This window comes from Xiphophorus hellerii, chromosome 23, assembly GCF_003331165.1.
Source record: "Xiphophorus hellerii strain 12219 chromosome 23, Xiphophorus_hellerii-4.1, whole genome shotgun sequence".
Classification (NCBI taxonomy): Eukaryota; Metazoa; Chordata; class Actinopteri; order Cyprinodontiformes; family Poeciliidae; genus Xiphophorus; species Xiphophorus hellerii.
Window position 1 is genome coordinate 16,998,207 of NC_045694.1, and position 26,095 is coordinate 17,024,301.

Consider the following 26,095-nt stretch of genomic DNA (forward strand, 5'->3'; position numbering starts at 1 on the left):
AAATATTTAGTGTAACACTACGATGTGAATTGAATCGGTGTTATCGTAGAATAAGAGGTAGTGGGTGGAGAAAGAGCAGAACACTGAGAGGGAGTAGCGTAGCATGTCCAGACATTTATTGAACCTCCCTTTTAACAGAACAGAACCGGTCTCGGGCACACCTAAAAAAGCCAACGAAGAAGAAAGAAACGGCTCCTCTTAAAGGCACAGCACAATTCCTTAACTATGGATCAACTGTAGTAACTGATCTTGTACATAATCACATGAATTCAAAAGGAAAAAAATAAATCATCTTACATTAGCAACCTTTGCGGTAAGTCCGCGATCTTACGCACAGATTGCCTTTTCGGCTGAATATGAGGGATGTGTTTCTGGATGTTACGTGATACAAGCTCTGCGGATACCCTGCCCATCACTGACACCAAGCGTCTAAAAATATATGTTGTATTTCTTGATATTCGTGGACGTTTTCTTCACGACAAAAACAATTATAATTTGTAGCTATTGGTGATGAGAAAACAGTATTGCAAAAACACTTTAAACATGGTATCGACATTTTGCATTTGATGAAAAAAATTAGCGGGTTAAGAAAATATTAAATTGTAAAATACTAGGATCCCAGCTGTCGATGGGTGCAAAAAGTTGTATGCGAACGCATTTCCTATTTTTTTCTATTTAACAAAAAGCGATATTGAGAAGAATAAAAAAAGAAATGTTATGTTGAGCAAGTTATGTTCAGCTTAGAAAATTTCAAGGCTAAATTATTGATCTTACCTCTTCAGAAGTGCGTCTTCTGTCAGGTAACACTAATGTGTTTGCATGACTTCCAGGTACTATAGTAGATCCAATACTCATCCTGGGTCCAACTAACATGTAGCGTTTGTCTCCCGATCTGTACTGGATGCTGTGACAAAGTGTCCCATCATAATTAGTCTCTTGGATATATTTTGAAGTATAGTCTGTGGATTTGGAGCACTGCATTGCAATCAGCACGATGATACTGATAATAAACAAAACTGAAACGGCGCCCAAAGTGATCATCAGGTAAAAAGTCACATTATTATCTTCATCATCCGTTGCTGCACTTTTGACATCAGAAGCTGCAAAAGCCTTCTTTTGGCTCCACCAGTTTGACAATCACAGTAGCTGTTGCTGATAGTGAAACGTTTCCATTATCTTTGACCATTATGACCAGTTTATGTTCAGCCTCGTCTGTCTCTGTGAATGAGCGAAGTGTTCTGATCCGTCCAGTGTAGCGGTCCAAACCAAACAGACTGTGGTCAGAAATTTCCCTCATTGAAAACAGCAACCAGCCATTATATCCTATATCAGCGTCATAGGCTCTGACTTTAGTCACCAAGTGTCCTGCGTTCACGTTGCGTGGAATCTCCTCCACACCTTCAGCAGAACCATTGGAGCTGAGTGGATAAAGGATGACTGGAGCGTTGTCGTTCTGATCTAGAATGAACACGTTCACTGTGACGTTGCTGCTGAGTGACGGAGTCCCAGAATCAGTGGCGACAACTTGGAACTGGAAAGTTTTCAGAGTTTCGAAGTCGAAACTTTTCAGCGCCACTATGTCCCCAGTTTCAGAATTAATATTTACAGAAGGGATTTGCGTATTTGTTACTTCTCTGTCTTTCAAAATTTGATATGAAATAATTGCATTACTTCCTTTGTCTTTATCGCAGGCTGTTACAGAAATAATTTTCTCACCTGGGGTGTTATTCTCACGAATATAAAATGTGTATGGATTTTTAGAAAATTCGGGAAAATTGTCATTTGCATCAGATATATCTACTATAATATTTATTTCTGAATGTAAGCTTGGTTCTCCTGCATCCTTCGCAACTATTAATACGTTGTATTGAAATGTCTGTTCTCTGTCTAGACTAGTTTTAGTTACTAAAGAATATATATTATTCTTTAAGGAAGGAGTTAAGTGGAAGGGAAGATCTGGATTTATGTAACACATAACTTTTCCGTTCAGACCCGAATCAGCATCTTTTACACTAATGAGCGCCACTGTTGTCCCTGGCTTTGAGTCTTCTGGGAGTGCTTGAGAAAATGACGTCACTTCAATCTCTGGTTCATTGTCATTTAAATCAACAATATTGATTATCACACTCGTTTCTGTGTTCAGCGTTGCTGTGCCTTTATCGGATGCCTGGACATCAATTTCATATCTGCTACATTCCTCGAAATCTATGGTTCCTGATACAACAATGACTCCATTCTCATGATTTATATTAAAACGTTCACGTACCTGTGCATCCACGTCGTTTCCAAATGAATATTCAACCTGCCCGTTTGATCCCTCATCTAAATCTGTTGCGCTAACTTGGATCACCGTCATCCCAACAGGGGAGTTTTCTTTTAATGACACAGTGTATGATTCCTGACTGAAAACGGGCGGATTATCATTAACATCAGAAACATTAACGACTATTGTCATGTTACCAGATCGTGGAGGTTTACCTCCATCTAATGCTGTCAAAAGTAACACGTGACTTTTAACTGTTTCTCTGTCAAGGGGCTTTTCGAGAACCAAACTAGGCGTTTTACGGTCTTCACCACGATCTTTCACCTCTAATCGAAAATGTCTATTTTGACTTAACCTGTATTGCTGAACAGATAATAAACCACTATCAGCATCCCGCGCAGCTTGCAACTGGAATTTTGCTCCTGGCAACGCAGACTCAGAAACCTCCAAGATGTTTTCTTTTTGCTGGAATATTGGTGAATGGTCATTAACATCCAGAATCTCCACAATGACATGATTAATCTCCAGCGGGTTTTGAAGCACCAGTTTTAAGTCAACAAGGCAGTCCTTTCTTCGATCGCAGATTTCCTCCCGGTCAATTTTTCCGTTCACGCACAAGACACCATCGTCCTGCTTGACTATAAAAGGAGGCTCTTTCGACCCGTAAACAATACGCATGCCCCTTTCTTTCCGCAGAGTGTTATCAAGACCTAAATCCTTTCCAATGTTTCCAACAATTGTTCCTTCTGGAGCTTCTTCGAGGAGAGAATAACGGAATTGCGCTGAAGAGCTGCTCCACACCGATATCAAAAACATTATTATTGAAGTCCATTTTGTCTGCCCTCTCCGTGTGGATGATCGTCTTTGTTCCATGACGGGAACGGGAACAAATAACTGGGAAAAAACCGTAAAACGCCCCGGAAAAAACTTTTCACATGTGCTAAAAATGAAATTATTCCTACGCATTCGTTTTCAGAATGACACCATTCTGAAAGATATCTGCCAGATAAAATGTGAAATTCGCCGGCGTTCAAAATAACGACCTGGCTGCAATAACTGGATAGGAAAGAGATGGGTGTAGTCTAAACCATACAAGCACACAGAGATATAGTTTGTTATTATACTGACACCAAGCGTCTTGGACGAAACCCTGCAGAATAGCAATCCAAACATCGAAGAAAAAACAATACTTGAAACACGAAAGTTGCTACATAATTAATGAAGCAAGAATACCCTTTTCCAACTCAAAGCTAGTTAACTTTAGGACGCCTTCTCTAAAAGTTTCAACAAAGGTTTGAAATTCGGTGTCAATTCCAACCTTTCAAAATAGATTTATTTTATTATAAGATAACTGAGGAACACAACACAAAACATTTTAATGTGACAGACAACACCAAGCCGCAACAGTGAATTCATGGAGGGGTAACGCGTTGCAAATAATAAGAAAAAAAATTGTAAGAGAAAAAAATATTCACAAAACAGGATAGAAACTGAAAAAAATATCACAGAGACAATTTGACACACCAGCAACCTCACTTAAAACTTATTACCACAATGTTCATCATGTATTATTAGAATTAACGAACCCTTTAAATTGATTCCCTTAAATCGCTTAAAGCAGACGGAAAATGGTAAAATGTCAAGATGATAAAAAAAACTGTTTAGAACTTCCTGAACCAGTATCCATAAACTTATGAATGGATAGTCGCTGCCAAACATGTAGGAATAAAAACTGTAAGATAAAGAAACCTGACTAACATTCCAAAACTCTTTTATGGAAACAATAAAATTGCTTAACAATATTGAGTATCTAGAATCAGATGTTTGTCTATATGTGCAGTGACCACAAATAACCCAAATTCTGTTGATCCTTTAAGCAAGGCACTTTAATACCCTCGACAAAGGTAGTAAACATATAAAAATACATATTACACACCGAGGAATCAAATTTCAACCACAGCACCGATATCAAATGAATGCCATCAGTAAGAACGTACGCATACACTTACCTCTTCAAATGTTCTCCTTTTGTCAGGCAGCACTAGTGTGTTTGCATGACTTCCAGGTACTATAGTAGATCCAATACTCATTCTGGGTCCAACTAACATGTAGCGTTTGTCTCCAGATCTGTACTGGATGCTGTGACACAGTGTCCCATCATAATTAGTCTCTTGCAGATATTTAGAAGAATAGTCTGTGGATTTGGAGCACTGCATAGCAATCAGCACGATTATACTGATGATAAACAAAACAGAAACGGCTCCCAAAGTGATCATCAGGTAAAAAGTCACATCATTACCCTCATCGTCTTTTGCTGCACTTTTAACATCAGAAGCTGCAAAAGCTTCTTTTGGTTCCACCAGTTTAACAATCACAGTAGCTGTTGCTGAGAGTGAAACGTTGCCATTGTCTTTGACCAGTATGACCAGTTTATGTTCAGCCTCGTCTGTCTCTGTGAATGAGCGAAGTGTTCTGATCTGTCCAGTGTAGCGGTCCAAACCAAACAGACTGTGGTCAGTAATTTCCTGCAGTGAAAACAGCAACCAGCCATTATATCCTATATCAGAATCATAGGCTCTGACTTTAGTCACCAAGTGTCCTGCGTTCACATTGCGTGGAATCTCCTCCACACCTTCAGCAGAACCATTGGAGCTGAGTGGATACAGGATGACTGGAGCGTTGTCGTTCTGATCCAGAATGAACACGTTCACTGTGACGTTGCTGCTCAGTGACGGAGTCCCAGAATCAGTGGCGACAACTTGGAACTGGAAAGTTTTCAGAGCTTCAAAGTCAAAACTTTTCAGCGCCGCGATGTCCCCAGTTTCAGAATTAACATTCAGAAAGGATGTTGGTATATTGGTTCCTTCTTTATTTCTCAAGATTAAATATGAAACAAGTGCATTACTACCTTCGTCATTATCAAGCGCTGAGACTGATAATATTTTCTCTCCTGGAGTGTTATTTTCTGCTATATAAAAAATATACGGATCTTTATGGAATTCTGGCTTGTTGTCATTTATGTCAGACACAAGAACTGGTATAATCTTTTCTGATGATAAAGATTTTTCCCCTGCATCTTTCGCGATGATTCTAACATTATATCGAGCTTCCTTTTCTCTGTCCAAAATAGTTTTAGTTACTAGAGAATAAACGTCGTTTTGTAAAGAAGGAGTTAGCAAAAACGGAAGGTCTTGGTTTATGTAACACATAACTTTTCCGTTCAGACCAGAATCAGCATCTTTTACACTAATCAACGCCACCGTTGTCCCTGGCTTTGAATCTTCTGGGATCGCATGAGAAAATGACGTCACTTCAATGTTTGGTTCATTGTCATTCACGTCAACCACATTAATTACAACTGTCTTATCTGTCTTTAGTGTGGCTGCGCCGTTGTCAGATGCTTGAACATCAACTTCATATTTGCTACATTCTTCAAAATCGAGCACTGCAGTCACAACAATGACACCAGTTACTGGATTTAAGCTAAAACGTTCACGTACCCGTGCATCCACGTGATTTCCGAATGAATACATAACCTCTCCGTTTGAACCCTCATCTAAATCTGTTGCGCTAACTTGGATCACGGTCGTACCAACAGGGGAGTTTTCTTTAATTGACACAGTGTATGATTCCTGACTGAAAACTGGCGGATTATCATTAACATCAGAAACATTAACGACTATTGTCATGTTACCAGATTTTGGAGGTTTACCTCCATCTAAAGCTGTCAGAAGTAACACGTGACTTCTAGCTGATTCTCTGTCAAGAGGCTTTTCAAGAACTAAACTAGGTGTTTTACGGTCTTCGCCCCGATCTTTCACCTCTAAACGGAAATGTCCGTTCTGACTCAGCTTATATTGCTGAACAGAAAAAAAGCCACTATCAGCATCACGTGCCTCTTGCAACTGAAATCTCGAGCCTGGCAACGCAGATTCAGAAATGTCCAACGTACTTTCATTATGTGCGAACACAGGCGCGTGATCATTTACATCCAATATCTCCACAGCGACGTGATGGATTTCCAGCGGGTTTTGAAGCACTGTTTTTAAATCAAGCACACAAACCTTGCTTCGATCACAAATTTCCTCTCGATCAAATTTTCGGTCCACATACAGGACGCCATCATTTTGGTTTACTCTAAAGAGGGGCTCTGTCGTTCCGTAAACAATACGGATGTCCCTCTGTTTCATTGTACTCTTGTCAAGACCTAAATCCTTCGTGATATTTCCAACAGCTGTTCCCTCTTTAACTTCCTCGAAGACAGAATATCGAAACTGTGCTGCAGAGCTGCTCCAAAAAGAAAACAAAGTCATCATGAATGTGATCCATTTTATCCACTCGCTCCGTGTTTTAGGCCGCCTTTGTTCCATGTTGAAAATATGCTAAAATAAAAATATTATGAAATCCTCTACGAACATCGACTTTCATGTGCTAATATGGAATTCCCGCAACACGATAAAAACGCAACTGTTCTGTGGTAGAAAGTTTTCATACAAAATAAGAACCCGCACATACAGCAAATGCTTATCTTCTGGAGAGAAAGAGGATGGATCAAGTGGAAATCACGACAAAAGCTGAACATATTACTTGTCCTTATACTGACACCAAGTGATCCTCAGCGAAACTACAGCGACTTAATTTCAGGGAAATAATAGTAAATGTATCCAAAAGCTAAACTTTTGATGTAACAAGTGCGAAAATTTTGTTGGCCTGAAAAGTCAAATGAATCCCAAAATTTCAGCACAGTCTTTATACAACCGTCATGGCATCAGCTCAACCTTTGAAAGAACAGTGAAGGAGTATGCTGGCCAACAATTACATCATCACCACGGACGGCAGTTTTCATGGCTATGCAACAGAAATCTGAACCAGAAAAAGTAAAGAAATAGAAATAAAAATAAAAAAGGAAGCTATAGAGTAACTTGCATTGTTTACACCATAACTGCAAATGAATGTCCATCAATGTTTATAAATGAGCAACCTAAACATGTATTCACCAAAACGCAAACATATAATAGCCTAAATAATTGTAGTACAACGAAAAGTAGCACAAACAACTTCTTTTTGTCCAAATAGCAAGAGTAGAATGTATTTAAATTTGTTGTGACGTTGTCTGAAGAAAAAATGATCATTTAAAAAATTTCCATTTTAATATATTCTTTTCAGTCATTCTATATAAGCAAAGCAGATAATACATTTTTCCATCATAAAAAGGAAACCCCTAAAAGTCAACACAACAGCTGGCACTGACACATAACAAAATGACGATAAACACATTGGTGATTTAAAGAGTAATGTATTAAACCAGATGATATATAATATTTACCTAGGAAAACACCTGCACAACAATGTTTATCTTACCTCTTCAGATGTTCTCCTCCTGTCAGGCAACACTAGTGTATTTGCATGACTTCCAGGTACTATAGTAGATCCAATACTCATTCTGGGTCCAACTAACATGTAGCGTTTGTCTCCAGATCTGTACTGGATGCTGTGACAAAGTGTCCCATCATAATTAGTCTCTTGGAGATATTTAGAAGAATATTCTGTGGATTTGGAGCACTGCATTGCAATCAGTACGATGATACTGATGATAAACAAAACAGAAACGGCGCCCAAAGTGATCATCAGGTAAAAAGTCACATGGTCATCGTCATCATCCTTTGCAGCACTTTTAACATCAGAAGCCGCAAAAGCCTCTTTTGGTTCCACAAGTTTAACAATCACAGTAGCTGTTGCTGATAGTGAAACGTTTCCATTATCTTTGACCATTATGACCAGTTTTTGTTCAGCCTCGTCTGTCTCTGTGAATGAGCGAAGTGTTCTGATCTGTCCAGTGTAGCGGTCCAAACCAAACAGACTGTGGTCAGTAACTTCCTGCAGTGAAAACAGCAACCAGCCATTATATCCTATATCAGCGTCATAGGCTCTGACTTTAGTCACCAAGTGTCCTGCGTTCACGTTGCGTGGAATCTCCTCCACAGCTTCAGCAGAACCATTGGAGCTGAGTGGATACAGGATGACTGGTGCGTTGTCGTTCTGATCCAGAATGAACACGTTCACTGTGACGTTGCTGCTCAGTGACGGAGTCCCAGAATCAGATGGCGACAACTTGGAACTGGAAAGTTTTCAGAGTCTCAGAGTCGAAACTTTTCAGCGCCACAATGTCCCCAGTTTCAGAATTGACATTTAGGAATGATGTCACAGTGCGGTCGTTACCTGCCGTTCTCATAAAGCTATATGTAATTTGAGAATTTTCTCCTTCATCCCGGTCTACTGCTCGCACCGAAAACACAGAGGCTCCTGGTAGGGTTATTTTCTGAGATGTAAAACGCATAAGGGCTCTGCAAAAACTCGGGACTGTTGTCATTTGCATCTAAAATATTTAGACGTATTGTCCTTTGTGATTTTAATGCAGGTGTACCTGCGTCCTTAGCTATTATAGTAAGATCATAAACACATTTTTCTTCTCTGTCCAGCTCAGATTTGGTGACTACGGCAAACATGTTATCTTGAAACGATGGAGTTATTTTAAATGGCTCTTCATCAGCTACGTAGCTTAATATTTTTCCATTGACACCAGAATCTAAATCTGTGATACTAATAAGTGCCACTGTCGTTCCTGGTCTCGAATCTTCTGAAACTGCACTTGATAGAGAGGCAACTTCAATCACAGGAGGATTATCGTTAATGTCTCTAATTTTAATAATAACACTTTTATACGTTTTGAATGGAACACTTCCTTTATCAGAGGCCTGTATATCAATATCATAGCTGTCTTTTTCTTCGAAGTCCACGTGTCCTTTAACAATGATCTCCCCTGTGACAGAGTCGACACTAAATATCTCTTTAATTTGATCTTTAACGTCACTGCCAAATGAATAAACTACTTCCCCATTAAGTCCTGCATCCATATCCGTTGCATTAACTTGGATCACTGTTGTACCCACTGGAGCGTTTTCCTGCAACGACGCCGAATATTTTTCTTTGGTGAATATTGGCATGTTGTCATTCACATCAATGACATCTATGTATATTTCAACCGTGCCTGTCTTTGGTGGAGTTCCGCCATCAATAGCTCTAAGCACAAATTTATGACCATCTTTGGTCTCTCTGTCCAGCTGCCTCTGTAACTGCAATATTGGTGTTTTTCCGTCTCTACCGCGATCTTTAATTTCTAGCCGAAAATGCTCATTCTGACTGATTGTGTACTGCTGGACCGCGTTAATACCACCATCTGGATCACGGGCCATCTGCAGCTGGTACTGTGCTCCAGGTAATGCAGATTCTGAGATCTCCAGTCGCTGTATGTTCTCGGGAAATTTGGGAGCGTGATCGTTTAAATCTGCTATCTCAACTGTTACATAATGTATTTCTAGCGGATTTTCCAGAACTGTTTTGAGATTGACCAAACATGCATTATTATCTTTACATACTTGCTCTCGATCTATTTGCCGTCTAGTATACATGATCCCGTCGTTCTCGTTTACCGTAAAAAGAGGTTCATTCAAGCCGGACATAATTCGGAATCCCCTCCTTTTCATCACAGTCGCGTCTATTCCCAGATCCTTGGCTAGATTTCCAACAACACTTCCCTCTTTAAGCTCCTCTGATATCGTATATCTCAGCTGCGCCGAAGCGGAATATACAAATGAAAGCCAAATCCAAGCGGCGAGCATTGTGTACCGGTGTTGCCATGAATCCAGTCCTCTTTGTTTCATATCGTCCTGTGTAAATAAGAATCCACTTGCGCGCATGATTCTCCAGTTATCTAGGTTGTTGTCATCACCACACGAAACAAATTCTTTCCTAGGTGTAATGTATGACACAAAACAACTAAACTGGTCCCCTTTCAGTTCTCCGGACACCTTCAGCAAAATGTCTTGCCCGAATGAAAAGAATAATTTCTACATCCAAGGGAGGACGCGGAGACGGTATCAGGCATTATGTTGTTAATATACCGCCACCTTGTGAAAAACGCATGGAATCATCAATGGATTAAAGGATAGGCTTACGTGAGAATATTTATTTATCTTTAATATTTTTTTGTTGCATAAATACCAAGGGGAAGCAACGGATGAATACTGCTTTACATTAAAATGAAATTAAATTTATATTGAAAAAAGAAATTCTAATAATTTTCTGTTTGTTAATTCTTAAAATATTTTATGACAAGGAAAAAATATTTAAAAAGAAATCTTTTCAAACCTGGAGTGCATGAATAGATATGTTCTTACCTCTTCAGATGTTCTCCTCCTGTCAGGTAAGCACTAGTGTGTTTGCATGACTTCCAGGTACTATAGTAGATCCAATACTCATTCTGGGTCCAACCAACATGTACCGTTTGTCTCCAGATCTGTACTGGATGCTGTGACAAAGTGTCCCATCATAATTAGTCTCTTGCAGATATTTAGAAGTATAGTCTGTGGATTTGGAGCACTGCATTAGCAATCAGCACGATGATACTGATAATAAACAGAATTGAAACTGCGCCCAAAGTGATCATCAGGTAAAAAGTCACATCATTTCCCTCATCGTCACTTGCTGCACTTTTAACATCAGAAGCCGCAAAAGCCTCTTTTGGTTCCACCAGTTTAACAATCACAGTAGCTGTTGCTGATAGTGAAACGTTGCCATTATCTTTGACCAGTATGATCAGTTTATGTTCAGCCTCGTCTGTCTCTGTGAATGAGCGAAGTGTTCTGATCTGTCCAGTGTAGCGGTCCAAACCAAACAGACTGTGGTCAGTAACTTCCTGCAGTGAAAACAGCAACCAGCCATTATATCCTATATCAGCGTCATAGGCTCTGACTTTAGTCACCAAGTGTCCTGCGTTCACGTTGCGTGGAATCTCCTCCACACCTTCAGCAGAACCATTGGAGCTGAGTGGATACAGGATGACTGGAGCGTTGTCGTTCTGATCCAGAATGAACACGTTCACTGTGACGTTGCTGCTCAGTGACGGAGTCCCAGAATCAGTGGCGACAACTTGGAACTGGAAAGTTTTCAGAGTTTCAAAGTCAAAACTCTTTAGCGCTGCTATTTGTCCATTTTCTGAGTTGATATTTAAAAATGCCGTCACGTCGTCTTTCCTCCCTTCTCTCAGAATATAATAAGAAATAGCTGCATTTTCGTTCATATCAATGTCTGTCGCGCTTACAGAAAATACTGTTGCCCCAGCGGCATTATTTTCTGATGAATAAAACTGCAATGTGCTTTCCGCGAAACGAGGACTGTTGTCATTCACATCGGAAACCTGAACACTGAGTGTTTTCACTGTAGATAAAGGTGGATTACCGCAATCACTGGCTTGTATTAATATTTCGTAAAGAGAAACCTTCTCTCTATCTAAATGTTCTTTTGTAACAAGTGAATACATGTTTTCTTTATAGGATGGCTTCAACTCAAAAGGTACATCATTAAGTATACGTGAAATAATCTTTCCATTAAGACCAGAGTCTTCATCATTTACACTAATGAGGGAAATCGTAGTTCCTGGTTTTGAATCTTCTGTTATTGTATTTGACAGAGATGTGACATCTATCTTTGGTGAGTTATCGTTTACATCTTTTATCTTTACAACCACTCTACACCTCCCTGTTAAAGGAGGCGTTCCCTTGTCTGATGCTTCAATGTCAATTTTGTAGTTTTCAGATTCCTCAAAGTCCAAAGCTGCTTTTAATTTGATTTGACCTGTTATCTTTTCCAATTCAAATATGCTGTATATTTTAGGTGCCAATGTTTTGGCAATGCTGTACTCAATTTCTCCGTTTGTTCCCTCATCTGGATCTGTTGCATTAACTCTTGTAACAATCGTTCCTACTGAAGCATTTTCATATATCTGTACTTGGTAAACGTCCTGGCTGAAGGACGGACGATTATCGTTGCTATCAAGCACAGTGACTGAAACATTAAGTGTCCCTGATCTCGGAGGTTTACCCCCATCAATTGCTGTAACAAACAATACAAGTTTCTTACTTTGTTCTCGGTCTAGAGGCTTCTTTAGCACTAAAAATGGTATTTTGTCCTCATCGCTTTGACTTAGATCTATATCAAAATAGTCATTCGATGATAAACTGTATGAGCGGATTGAATTCACTCCTGCATCGGGGTCACGGGCCGCTTGAAGCTGAAAACGTGTGCCGATTGACGTCTGCTCAGCTATTTGAATATGTTGCTCCGTTTTTGTAAAATTTGGGGAGTGATCATTCACATCTTTAATTTCAATAGCAACGTAGTGCATCTCTAAGGGATTTTCCACAATAATTTTTAGCTCCGTTATGCATACGCCTTCCCCGTGACATAGCTCCTCTCTGTCAAATGTCCTACGAACCTCCAAAGCACCGTTATCCATGTTTACATCGAACAGTCTGCTTTCTGACCCGGAAACAACTCGTAGCCGTCGATCAGTTAAATGTGCTTTCTCCAGACCAAGATCCTTCGCAATATTTCCAATGATGGTTCCCTCTTTTACCTCCTCCGGAACAGAGTACCTCAGTTCAGCCGCAGTCTGCTTCACGAAAATCAGGAGAAGGTGTAAAAGAAAAACACGCCGAAAATAGCCACGCGATCGTTTCCAGTTTGCCATCGTCATTCAGCCTCACATTCACTCCAGGTGTAATATTTATGGCGATGTTTTTTTCTTGATCAAACTCCCACATGAAACACTACATCTCTCGTTCTTTCATCAAACATGCCCTGTGTGGTGGAACAGCAAACAAAAGGCTTGGTCTGAGTATGGACTGTCTCTGCCGGTTTGGATGTATTACAACGACACCTTGTGGACAACATAGTTTATTTGTTTATTTTATGAAAAAGGCTCAGTGACAAAGCTTTGTCGTCTGTGCGTTCAGAAAATCAGCATTTCTAGACAACGAGTCAACTGTGAATTAGTTCAGTCATTAAACAGAAATCATGTCGGGCAAGCTCTTTGCATAGCTGTGACAGGAACATCGTTCTTTTACATTAAGAACAGATAACCATATAATTGGCTCCTTCATAACATAATAAAACATCGCTCAGTCAATGCGTGTTTTGTAAAATATTCCGCTCACCCAAGTCTATGTGCCTCCTATCTGCCAGTCTCTTTTCCAGCGAGCCGATTGAATTCAGCACCACGGACAGCAAATGACCCCAATCCCGCAGTCTGCTTGTAGCTGCTCCCAACTTTTTCTCGCTGGTTGATGAAGGTGCAACACTTCGACTGATGGTTTCAAACGTTTTATTAAATGAATTTTTGCCGCATAAACGTCCAAGACCACCGTGAACACTGCAATAAAATACACGGTGACAAATATACATCAATAAAACCGTCATGTTCCCTTATAGGAATTATTCAAATGAAACTTATTACACATGTACAAACACAAGAACATTCCACTCAATTGTCCATACCGTATGCCCCTCCAACCAGAAGGTTAGGAGCCGCTAGAAGTCCACCTCTTCCTTATTTCAGTTCTTTGTCTTTCTCGTTGCCGCCCGCGCACACCAACTGAGCATAAAACGAAACTTAAAGTTCTCTACCAAAAGCATCACGTGACCAAGTGACGACCCAATTACCGAGGTGGTCAGATGACGCCACCAATCAAACGGTACCCCCAAAATATGTACAAAAAAAACCCCCATATGACTACGTTCGTTACACTGCTCACTACACCGAAATGCGTTCTTAGCACTTAAAATTATTTCAATTTACAAACTTACTGCAAACAACCCAGATTATGTAGAAAACACGTTAAATTTATCTTGGAGACAATGGTTTATTCATGCAAATGAAACGTTATCCATTTAAAAAATAAAATATAAGAAAACAATAAAGTATCTACAACAAAAGAGAAAAAAAATTTCGAAGACTAGAATTGAAGACAAAGCAGTCAAGCTCTCTGACTTACTGTACTTCTGTTGGTAAGTCTGGAAGAAAACAAATTATGATACCCACGCATATAAAATATACAAAATAACAAATGGGCAATTACAAATAATCAATTAGAACAAAAAAAAACACAAAGTCTGAAACTGTCTGATACCAACAAAAACAACAACAATAAAATGGAAAGGAAAATGTCAGCGGGAATATTTCATGAGTGGGAAGAGTGACATAAAACAATGATTTCAAGCAAATGGCTTACCTCCTCAGATGTTCTCCTCCTGTCAGGTAGCACTAGTGTATTTGCATGACTTCCAGGCACTATAGTAGATCCAATACTCATTCTGGGTCCAACCAACATGTACCGCTTGTCTCCAGATCTGTACTGGATGCTGTGACACAGTGTCCCGTCATAATTAGTCTCCTGCAGATATTTAGATGTATAGTCTGTGGATTTGGAGCACTGCATATGCAATCAGCACGATTATACTGATGATAAATAGAACAGAAACTGCGCCCAAAGTGATCATCAGGTAAAAAGTCACATCATTTCCCTCATCATCCTTTGCAGCACTTTTAACATCAGAAGCTGCAAAAGCCTCTTTTGGTTCCACCAGTTTAACAATCACAGTAGCTGTTGCTGATAGTGAAACGTTGCCATTATCTTTGACCAGTATGACCAGTTTATGTTCAGCCTCGTCTGTCTCTGTGAATGAGCGAAGTGTTCTGATCTGTCCAGTGTAGCGGTCCAAACCAAACAGACTGTGGTCAGTAACTTCCTGCAGTGAAAACAGCAACCAGCCATTATATCCTATATCAGCGTCATAGGCTCTGACTTTAGTCACCAAGTGCCCTGCGTTCACGTTGCGTGGAATCTCCTCCACACCTTCAGCAGAACCATTAGAGCTGAGTGGATACAGGATGACTGGAGCGTTGTCAGTTCTGATCCAGAATGAACACGTTCACTGTGACATTGCTGCTCAGTGACGGAGTCCCAGAATCAGTGGCGACAACTTGGAACTGGAAAGTTTTCAGAGTTTCAAAGTCAAAACTCTTTAGCGCTGCTATTTGTCCATTTTCTGAGTTGATATTTAAAAATGCCGTCACATCGTCTTTACTCCCTTCCCTCAGAATATAATAAGAAATAGCTGCATTTTCGTTCATATCAATGTCTGTCGCCCTTACAGAAAGTACTGTTGCCCCAGCGGCATTATTTTCTGATAAATAAAACTGCAATGGACTTTTCTCGAAACGAGGACTGTTGTCATTCACATCAGGAAACCTGAATACTGAGTGTTTTCACCGTAGATAAAGGTGGATTACCGCAATCACTGGCTTGTATTAATATTTCGTAAAGAGAAACCTTCTCTCTATCTAAATGTTCTTTTGTAACAAGTGAATACATGTTTTCTTTATAGGATGGCTTCAACTCAAAAGGTACATCATTAAGTATACGTGAAATAATCTTTCCATTAACACCAGAGTCTTTATCTGTTACGCTGATAAGAGAAATTGTTGTTCCAGGTTTTGAATCTTCTGATATTGTATTTGACAGAGATGTGACATCTATCTTTGGTGAGTTATCGTTTACATCTTTTATCTTCACAACCACTCTACACCTCCCTGTTAAAGGAGGCGTTCCCTTGTCTGATGCTTCAATGTCAATTTTGTAGATTTCAGATTCCTCAAAATCAAGAAGTGCTTTTAATTTTATTTGACCTGTTATCTTTTCCAATTCAAATATGCTGTATATTTTAGGAGCTAGTGTGTTAGCAATGCTGTACTCAATTTCTCCGTTTGTTCCCTCATCTGGATCTGTTGCATTAACTCTTGTAACAATCGTTCCTACTGAAGCATTTTCATATATCTGTACTTGGTAAACGTCCTGGCTGAAGGACGGACGATTATCGTTGCTATCAAGCACAGTGACTGAAACATTAAGTGTCCCTGATCTCGGAGGTTTTCCTCCATCTTTCGCTGTAACAAACAATACAAGCTTCTTATGTTGTTCTCGGTCTAGAGGCTTCTTTAGCACTAAAAATGGTATTTTGTCCTCATCGTTTTGGCTTAAATCTATATCAAAATAGTCATTTGATGATAAACTGTATGATCGTATTGAATTCACTCCTGTATCGGGGATCACGGGCCATTGGCAGCTGAAATCGTGTGCCTACGGCAGTATGTTCAGCTATTTGAAAATGTTGCTCTGTTTTTGTAAAATTTGGGGAGTGATCATTGATATCCGTAATTTCTACAGCAACGTGGTGCATCTCCAACGGATTTTCAACAATAATTTTGAGCTCCACGAGGCATGCGCCTTCACCATGACAAAGCTCCTCTCTGTCAAATTTTCTACGAACCTGTAATCCTCCGTTGTCCAAATTAACATCAAACAATATGTTTTCGGACCCGTAAACAACCCGTAGCCGTCGATCAGTTAAATGCGATTTCTCCAGACCAAGATCCTTCGCAATATTTCCAATGACGGTTCCCTCTTTCACTTCTTCTGGAACAGTGTACCTCAGTTGAGCCGCAGCCTGCTTCGCGAAAATCAGCAGAAGAAAAACATGCCAACGGCAGTCGCTCGATCGTTTCCAGTTTCCCATCGTTATTTAGCCTCACATGCGCTCCTGGTGTATCATTTGTGACGATTATTATGTTCTATATCAAATCCCGAAACGGATTCTTAATTCTCCCGTTCTTCATCAAAAGTGCCCTGTGCGGTGGACGAGCAAACAAAAGACTTGGTCTAATAAGGGAATCTTTGCGGTGATATGGATATATTGCAACGACACCTTGTGGACAAACATGGTTTATTGTATCTATGGAGATTTCAAATTGACACAGCTTTGTTTTCGATCCTTTCATTAAATAAACACGTCGAAGCAATAAGTGAACACTGAAATACATCAGTCATTAAGCATACATCATTGCGGGTGAATTTGTGTGTAGGCGTGACCTTAATAGCTTCCTTATGTGCTTTAAAGAAATGATAACACAAAAAAACATGGAGGACTCAGTGTGTTATGTAAAATATTTTACTCAAACCAAATCTATGTACACTGCTCTCTCTCTCGCCAACACTGTTTTCCAGAAAGGCAATCAAATTCAGAACCATGGACAGCTAATCCTGCTATTTCCACCCTCTACCCTGTGAAACTAAATATGTTCTGTTAAAGCATTGCAGTGCTTTAACCTTTCCTGAAACTAGCTATATTATTTAGAAACTGATAGGAAATATGACTGTATGTCCAAATGTATGTTTACACATTTCTAAAAAATAATAATAATAATAATAACTTAAACATTTTGTGGGGAATTAGACGGATTTCATCAAGCAAGATGTAAAGATTAAGGTGACGAGAATGTATTTAGAACACAACCTAGAAATAACTGAACAATGTTTAGAATTAAATACACTTTTAGTAAATGTTAAAAAATAAACTGTGTCTTAAATGCTTTAAGCTAAATAATATTGTTTTAAAAAGTACTCAAGTATTCTGATAACTGCAAAAAAAGCCTGTGTTCAGAGGTATGCATATGTAAAAAAGGAAATGAACACTGACAGACTCTTCAGTTAAAGAGCAGAAATTCCAAGTCTGAAACTTTCTTTTTCCTAATCTATTATTGCAATGAATTAGGAAAAGTGGTGAGTGAAAGGAGTCAAAACTGAAATAAGCCAAAGTTTCTAATTGCACAGGCTGCCACTTCAGATGTACTTCCTTTCAGGTAGTACCAGTATATTTGCATGATTGTTCAATACTGTAGTACATTACATGCTCATCTGGGGTTCAACTAACATGTAGTTTGTCTGCAGATCTAAACTGTATGCTGAAACACGATGCTCTACCTTAGTTAATTCAACTAAACTGGTCCCTTTTCATTTCTCCAGACATCATCAACAAAATGCGTAGCTTGAATGAAGGAGATGGTTTCTGCGTCCCAAACAGGCAGAGGAGAATGTATCAAGCATTATAATGTCAGTGTACGGACACCTTGTGAGAAACATCTACTGTAAAATGATCTATTAAAGGAAATGCAGATGTGTAAATAACTTTTTCAATCTTTAATCAAACTGTTTATTTTTAACAATACCAAGGAACAGCAACAGACCCATAATGCGTTATATTGCATTGAAACAAAAATGAGATAACATTTCAAATATCATTCAGGTTCTCATCAGAAAAGATCACTGAAAAAAAGGAAAAACACAGCATTTCTTTCCAAATTTGGAATGTATCAATAGATATGTTCTTACCTCTTCTGATGCTCTCCTCCTGTCAGGTAGCACTAGTGTGTTTGCATGACTTCCAGGTACTATAGTAGATCCAATACTCATTCTGGGTCCAACTAACATGTATCGTTTGTCTCCAGATCTGTACTGGATGCTGTGACAAAGTGTCCCATCATAATTAGTCTCTTGCAAATATTTAGAAGTATAGTCTGCGGATTTGGAGCACTGCATAGCAATCAGCACGATGATACTGATGATAAACAGAACTGAAACTCCGCCCAAAGTGATCATCAGGTAAAAAGTCACATCATTGCCCTCATCATCATTTGCTGCACTTTTGACATCAGAAGCTGCAAAAGCCTCTTTTGGTTCCACCAGTTTAACAATCACAGTAGCTGTTGCTGATAGTGAAACGTTGCCATTATCTTTGACCATTATGACCAGTTTATGTTCAGCCTCGTCTGTCTCTGTGAATGAGCGAAGTGTTCTGATCTGTCCAGTGTAGCGGTCCAAACCAAACAGACTGTGGTCAGTAACTTCCTGTAGTGAAAACAGCAACCAGCCATTATATCCTATATCAGCGTCATAGGCTCTGACTTTAGTCACCAAGTGTCCTGCGTTCACGTTGCGTGGAATCTCCTCCACACCCTCAGCAGAACCATTGGAACTGAGTGGATACAGGATGACTGGAGCGTTGTCGTTCTGATCCAGAATGAACACGTTCACTGTGACGTTGCTGCTCAGTGACGGAGTCCCAGAATCAGTGGCGACAACTTGGAACTGGAACGTTTTCAGAGTTTCAAAGTCGAAACTCTTTAGCGCTGCTATTTGTCCATTTTCTGAGTTGATATTTAAAAATGCCGTTACATCGTCTCTACTCCCTTCTCTCACAATATGATAAGAAATAGCTGCATTTTCGTTCATATCAATGTCTGTTGCGCTTACAGAAAATACTGCTTGCCCCAGCGGCATTATTTTCTGATAAATAAAACTGCAATGGACTTTTCTTGAAACGAGGACTGTTGTCATTCACATCAGAAACCTGAACACTGAGTGTTTTCACTGTAGATAAAGGTGGATTACCGCAATCACTGGCTTGTATTAATATTTCGTAAAGAGAAACCTTCTCTCTATCTAAATGTTCTTTTGTAACAAGTGAATACATGTTTTCTTTATAGGATGGCTTCAATTCAAAAGGTACATCATTAAGTATACGTGAAATAATCTTTCCATTAACACCAGAGTCTTCATCATTTACACTAATGAGGGAAATCGTAGTTCCCGGTTTTGAATCTTCTGATATTGTATTTGACAAAGATGTGACATCTATCTTTGGTGAGTTATCGTTTACATCTTTAATCTTCACAACCACTCTGCACCTCCCTGTTAAAGGAGGCGTTCCCTTGTCTGATGCTTCAATGTCAATTTTGTAGATTTCAAATTCCTCAAAATCAAGAATTGCTTTTAATTTTATTTCCCCTGTTAATGAGTTCATTTCAAATGTTTCATATATTTTTGGTTGCAACGCCTTAGCAATAATGTATTGAATTTCTCCGTTATTTCCCTCATCTGGATCTGTTGCAGAAACTTGTGCAACAACAGTGCCAACTGATACATTTTCATATATCTGTACTTGGTAAACGTCCTGGCTGAAGGATGGACGGTTGTCATTGATATCGAGAACAGTGACTGAAACATTAAGTGTCGCTGATCTCGGAGGTTTTCCTCCATCTATTGCTGTTACTAACAGCAGAAGTTTCTTTCTCTTTTCCCTGTCTAGAGGCTTTTTTAGCACTAAAAATGGTATTTTGTCTTCGTCGCTTTGACTTACATCTATATCAAAATAATCATTTGATGATAACGTGTACGTGCGGATTGAATTCCCGCCTACATCGGGGTCAGTGGCCGCTTGCAGCTGAAATCGCGTTTCGACTGCAGTATGTTCGGCTATTTCAAAATGTTGCTGTTTATCTAGGAAACTTGGGGAGTGATCATTTACATCTGTAACTTCCACAACAACGTGGTGCATTTCTAGCGGGCTTTCAACAATGATCTTTAGCTCCATTAAGCATGCACCACCACCGTGACATAGCTCTTCTCTGTCAATTTTCCTACGAACCTGTAAGGCGCCGTTATTCGTGTTAACACTGAAAAAAGTATTTTCAGATCCCGAAACAATCCGCAGGCGTCGATCAGTTAAATGTGCTTTCTCCAGACCAAGATCCTTGGCAATATTTCCAACGACGGTTCCCTCCTTCACCTCCTCCGGAACGGAGTACCTCAGTTCAGCCGCAGCCTGCTTCGCGAAAATCAGTAGAAGGTGTAAAAGAAAAACAGGCCAACTGCGGTCATTCGATGGGCTCCAGGTCGCCATTATTTCTCAGCATATTACGTTTTCCTGTTTTTTTAGTCCATGGATTAATTTTCTAATTCAGACTGTGGGCTAGGATTGCTTCAATTTACTGTTCTTCCATCCGATCCACCATCCGCTGTGCAGCAGCAAACAAAAGATTTGATGAAAGACAGTCTAGGGTCAGTCTAAATCAGGAATGTTGTACTGCAACGACACCAAGTGGATATTACAGACCAGTTTTTGAATACGCTTTGAGTCCTGCAATATGCTGCTGAAAGATATGCGTTATGTAGATCCAAAAGTCAAGGCAGGAATACAACTACTAAACATTCAAATTAATCTAGTTAATGCATAAAGCCAAATATATATATGTTCCCCGTTACCTTAAGATACATGTATTTTGTTTTCTTCTTTATGTATAACTTGGAATATGTCTTCAGCTTGCAGTACCAGCGACGCACGCGTTGCAGTTAAGTTTCGATCTTTCAGAAAACGATGTGGGGAAAAAATAGATCTGTGAAATGCAAACCGTCTTTCATTTTAACCTCATTGCAGTTATGTAATTCAGCACCAGAGACAGCTAATGTCTCTTATTACACAGTTGCGTTTCTCAACCAGTGCGCTACTTGATCATTTAAACAATCGTTAAAGTAAAAATCTCAAAAAAATCATAAAATGTATTTTTAGGTTCTGTTTGAAAATGCACCGTGATGCATTGAAGTGTCCCTAACACATGTAAAATAAATTAGTTACAACTGCTCATTGAAATGTCTCGGAAGGATTTTGTTCATTTATGAATATCTACAGTTCAAGGACTCGGAAAACGGAACTTCTGAACCTGTCAGCAAGCAATAATGAGAGTCATGACTTTAACCGTGTTCTGATCCAGTCCACCCGGCCAGATTCAGCTCTATTAACACATCCTGCTCGGTTTTTGCCCGTTTTCTACTCATTTCAGGGGTAATAGACGCCGAGTCAAGCCACATATTGCATGCAAGGGATTTGACTGACAGCAAACTCAACTCATTGATTGACCCGTGATATAGATCACAGCAGAATCCAAACAACAACATCTCAACCACCACAATGGACCACTGGACATACCGTCTGATGTTATGGAACTGCTCAGTGCGACGCAGCATATTTATGAATTTAATATGGAGCACAATAATAGGCTAATCTGAACTGTTTTCTTTATGGTTGAGTCAGCAGTGGATTCATATAAAACAAATTTTTTTAAAAATGAGATCGTTTAAGCTCTTCAAAACTACAACTTTCTCCATTGCTGAGAGTAGCTGCAAACATACTCGGAGAATCGACATCTTGTGCGAACTCACATCCCTCCCGAGTTCCTGCCCATATTAACAACCACAATACAAACTAGCAGAGAGTCTCGGTGACGCTCCAGCCGAACCAGACATTTACCAGACAGAGTGAAACTTGCCATTGGAGAATAAACGTCAATCGCGTTTTACGTGGCCGTGAATATCAGAAAACCATTCTAATAAAACTTTGAAGTGAAACAACAACTACAACCAAGTCAGATGGTGCAAAGTGAATAGTCTTTAACATGAAAAAGCAAGTGAAGTTTGCAGATACAGGATGAAGATAATGATTGTAGAAAAATTAAACACTTAAGTGAACATCAGTTAAAAAAACAAAACATAACAAAACCTCGTCATCCTTTGCTGGAGACCAAACAAAACGGTTCTCTAAGCTCCACCAGGTTCATAATTATAGTAGCTTTTACGGAGTGAGCGTTACCATTGCCTTGAATTAGTATGATCCGTTCATGTTCCGTTTGATTCTCGGGCGAAGCAGTTTGCTTCAGTACCAGGGACAGTGTTTGATGCTATTTTGACAATTCGCTGCACGAAAGACATTTTTGTTAAGTTGTTGTTGTGACGTGCATACTAACTTATGAAGAACGTGTGAAAAATGATTAAATTACGATGAAAATCTGCGTTTACATGTTATTGGTGTTTTGGTGGCTTACATTGCCTTCATCGATGCACAACGAAAATGAAAGGTGGCGTGTCTGTGTTTAAAAGATAATTGCAGAATAACTGAGTATTGACTAAAATAATATTTAAAGAATACTGACGAATGTAGTGCTGAAATGTGCTTGTTTCAAAAAGGTTTCTTATGACAGTTTTGCTCTGTTAGCAACTGTTGAGACGCTTATCAAGGACACGCACACACAGTTTGTTACACACATGGAATTCTTCACTTTTACACAAAGACTTTGTAGAAATAGAAACTTAAGCTGACGTAACACATCGGGTGATCACTGGGCGTGTTTTTAGATATAACCAATGATTCTTCCGTTTTTGATCAGATGCTGTATGATTTCGGTTATATTCACTTCACAACAAATTAGCCTGTGAGGGAAAGCGTCTCTCTTTTCTAGCGCTAAAAAAGAATAAAAAAGTAAACTCTGATTATTCTGTGTGGCTGATTTCCTGTTCGTGCGCTCACACGCTTTTGGCCCTTCGTACACACAACACAACGTAAGAAATATTTGGCAGTTTAAACCTGTGCATATCAAGCACAAGGAGATAAGCTGTGACGAAATTATTAATCAAAACAAAATTAAGACAATACATTTTCTCTAAAATGATCTGATATCAACTATACAATATCAATGAATCTATGTAAAAGAAATTAATCCACAAACAAGAATAAATAAATAAATAAATAAATAAATAAATAAATAAATATTAAAGTACATTGCCTACCTCTTCTGATGTTCTCCTCTTGTCAGGCAGAACAAGGGTGTTTGCATGACTTCCAGGTACTATAGTAGATCCAATACTCATTCTGGGTCCAACTAACATGTACCGTTTGTCTCCAGATCTGTACTGGATGCTGTGACAAAGTGTCCCATCATAATTCGGTTCTTGGAGATATTTAGAAGTATAGTCTGTAGATTTGGAGCACTGCATAGCAATCAGTACGATGATACTGATGATAAACAAAACAGAAACGGCGCCCAAAGTGATCATCAGGTAAAAAGTCACATGATCATCGTCATCATCCTTTGCTGCACTTTTAACGTCAGAAGCTGCAAAAGCTTCTTTTGGTTCCACCAGTTTAACAATCACAGTAGCTGTTGCTGAGAGTGAAACGTTGCCATTATCTTTGACCAGTATGACCAGTTTATGTTCAGCCTCGTCTGTCTCTGTGAATGAGCGAAGTGTTCTGATCTGTCCAGTGTAGCGGTCCAAACCAAACAGACTGTGGTCAGTAACTTCCTGCAGTGAAAACAGCAACCAGCCATTATATCCTATATCAGCGTCATAGGCTCTGACTTTAGTCACCAAGTGTCCTGCGTTCACGTTGCGTGGAATCTCCTCCACACCTTCAGCAGAACCATTGGAGCTGAGTGGATACAGGATGACTGGAGCGTTGTCGTTCTGATCCAGAATGAACACGTTCACTGTGACGTTGCTGCTCAGTGATGGAGTCCCAGAATCAGTGGCGACAACTTGGAACTGGAAAGTTTTCAGAGTTTCAAAGTCGAAACTTTTCAGCGCAGATATTTGCCCGGTATCAGAATTCACATTCAAGAAGCTCGTTACGTCATTTTGTCTGACTATATTATATATTACAGCTGCGTTTTTATTGACATCGTTATCTGTCGCACTTACTGAAAAAATTGAAGCACCAGCAACGTTGTTCTCTTTTAGGTAAAATTGTAAAGGGTTTTGTGAGAATTGTGGACTGTTATCATTCACATCTGATATTTGAATTCTGAGAATTTTAACCGCAGATAACGGAGGTTCGCCGCAATCCGTTCCTTTTATTGTTATTTCATATTGTTGCTCCTTTTCTCTGTCCAGAAAATCTTTGGTGACAACGGAATAAATGTTTTCCTTGTAGGAAGGCTTTAGCTCAAATGGCACATTACCGGCTATCTGCACCACCACCTTTCCGTTAACACTTGAATCTTTATCCGTTACACTAACAAGTGAAATCACTGTACCCGGCTTTGAGTCTTCAGAGACAGTGTCTGAAAGTGATGTGACCTCTATTTCTGGAGCGTTGTCATTCACGTCTTTTATCTTTATAATAACTCTGCATCTCCCTATAAGCGGAGGCTGTCCTTTGTCAGATGCTTGAACATCTAGCTTAAAAGTGTCAGAATCCTCAAAATCTAGAGCATTTTCCAGTGTTATTTCTCCACTCACGCCATCTAACCGGAATACTTCATATGCTTTACGCGGCAGTGTTTTGCTGAGGCTGTACTCTATCTCCCCATTTGTTCCTTCATCTGGATCTGTTGCATTTAATGTTGTAAGAGTTGTGCCAACTAATGCATTTTCTTGAATTTCAATTTGATAAATCTCTTTATTGAATGCTGGGCGATTGTCATTACTGTCAAGGACAATAATGGAAATATTAAGCGTCGCCGATTTTGGAGGTTTGCCTCCATCAGCCGCTGTTAAAATAAACACGTGCTTTTTCTTTTGTTCTCTGTCTAAGGACTTTTTTAATACTAAATATGGCACTTTCTCCTCCTCACTCTGGATTACCTCAATATCAAAATGCTCATTTGACGTTAATGTGTACGTCCGGATGGAGTTTATTCCAGCATCCGGATCGCGGGCCGCATCCAACTGAAATCTTGTTCCTAGTGACGACTGTTCCCCTATTTCAAACGTTTGTTCGTTTTCAGAAAAGCTTGGATAATGATCATTTACATCCGCTATATCGACAACAACATGATGCATCTCCAAGGGGTTTTCAACGAGAATTTTCAGCTCCATTAGGCACGCGCCACTACCGTGACAAATTTCCTCTCTGTCAATTTTTCTACGAACCTGTAAAGCACCGTTGTCTGAATTCACCTCAAAATACGCCTCCCTGGATCCAGGCACAACACGAAACCGACGATCAACCAGCGAGGCTTTATCCAAACCAAGATCTTTCGCAATATATCCCACAGCGGTTCCTTCGTTTACCTCCTCTGGGATGGAGTACCTGAGTTCAGCCAGAACTCGTTCCGCGACAATCAGCAGTATGGCGAAATAAAAAACAAGCCAGCCACGGTTAGATGATCTAAACAGTCTCTCCATTGTTTCCAGACTCGCACGTCCACTTTTGTTATTTTTTCTATGTCAGTTCCAGTTTTCAAAACCGATGCAAACGTGAAACCACCCGTCCCTTCCTTTTATGTTGCCTACATCTCCGGCTAACAGCTACCTAACAAAAGATTTTACTGGTGGGAGGAACCATGAATCTTAACGGTTTGCTGTGTTGTAGTGACACCAAGAGGGAAACATTGCATACTATTTAATTTAGTCCGCTATTAATACAACCATGCAAATTTAAAAGTGCATATCCTAATCCCTTCTTAGTTACACGTAATAGTAAAGG

At 39.5% G+C, this 26,095-nt stretch overlaps 4 protein-coding genes and 1 pseudogene across 4 annotated transcripts; all 5 read right to left on the minus strand.

Moving 5' to 3' along the window:
- Positions 1–1,055: 1,055 nt before the first annotated feature.
- On the minus strand, positions 1,056–4,261 carry LOC116715007 (protocadherin alpha-8-like). The gene has a single exon (XM_032555822.1). It carries the CDS (start codon positions 3,227–3,229, stop codon positions 1,094–1,096), a length of 2,136 nt encoding a protein of 711 aa, XP_032411713.1. The 5' UTR covers positions 3,230–4,261; the 3' UTR covers positions 1,056–1,093.
- A 3,224-nt stretch (positions 4,262–7,485) lies between these two features.
- Positions 7,486–10,336, minus strand: LOC116714990 (protocadherin alpha-3-like; annotated as a pseudogene).
- Positions 10,337–10,594: 258 nt separating this feature from the next.
- On the minus strand, positions 10,595–13,379 carry LOC116715005 (protocadherin alpha-8-like). Its single transcript, XM_032555821.1, has one exon. It carries the CDS (start codon positions 12,855–12,857, stop codon positions 10,674–10,676), a length of 2,184 nt encoding a protein of 727 aa, XP_032411712.1. The 5' UTR covers positions 12,858–13,379; the 3' UTR covers positions 10,595–10,673.
- A 5,876-nt stretch (positions 13,380–19,255) lies between these two features.
- LOC116715014 (protocadherin alpha-8-like) lies at positions 19,256–21,150 on the minus strand. Its single transcript, XM_032555829.1, has one exon. It carries the CDS (start codon positions 20,735–20,737, stop codon positions 19,289–19,291), a length of 1,449 nt encoding a protein of 482 aa, XP_032411720.1. The 5' UTR covers positions 20,738–21,150; the 3' UTR covers positions 19,256–19,288.
- A 374-nt stretch (positions 21,151–21,524) lies between these two features.
- On the minus strand, positions 21,525–26,002 carry LOC116714892 (protocadherin alpha-10-like). Its single transcript, XM_032555689.1, has 2 exons — positions 23,455–26,002; positions 21,525–21,554 (listed from the first exon to the last, which is right to left on the minus strand). The coding sequence occupies exons 1-2, from the start codon at positions 25,792–25,794 to the stop codon at positions 21,525–21,527; spliced, it is 2,370 nt and encodes a 789-aa protein (XP_032411580.1). The 5' UTR covers positions 25,795–26,002.
- Between the last annotated feature and the right edge of the window lie 93 nt (positions 26,003–26,095).

What these genes read in the sequence shown, in the direction of transcription:
- LOC116715007 (XM_032555822.1), bottom strand. Translation starts at nt 3,229, where the DNA reads ATGCGTAGGAATAATTTCATTTTTAGCACATGTGAAAAGTTTTTTCCG.
- LOC116715005 (XM_032555821.1), bottom strand. Translation starts at nt 12,857, where the DNA reads ATGACGATGGCAAACTGGAAACGATCGCGTGGCTATTTTCGGCGTGTT.
- LOC116715014 (XM_032555829.1), bottom strand. Translation starts at nt 20,737, where the DNA reads ATGGCGACCTGGAGCCCATCGAATGACCGCAGTTGGCCTGTTTTTCTT.
- LOC116714892 (XM_032555689.1), bottom strand. Translation starts at nt 25,794, where the DNA reads ATGGAGAGACTGTTTAGATCATCTAACCGTGGCTGGCTTGTTTTTTAT. An exon ending in AGAGGAGAACATCAGAAGAG is followed by an intron (nt 21,555 to 23,454) that starts GTAGGCAATGTA and finishes GCTTGCTGACAG; the next exon opens with GTTCAGAAGTTCCGTTTTCC.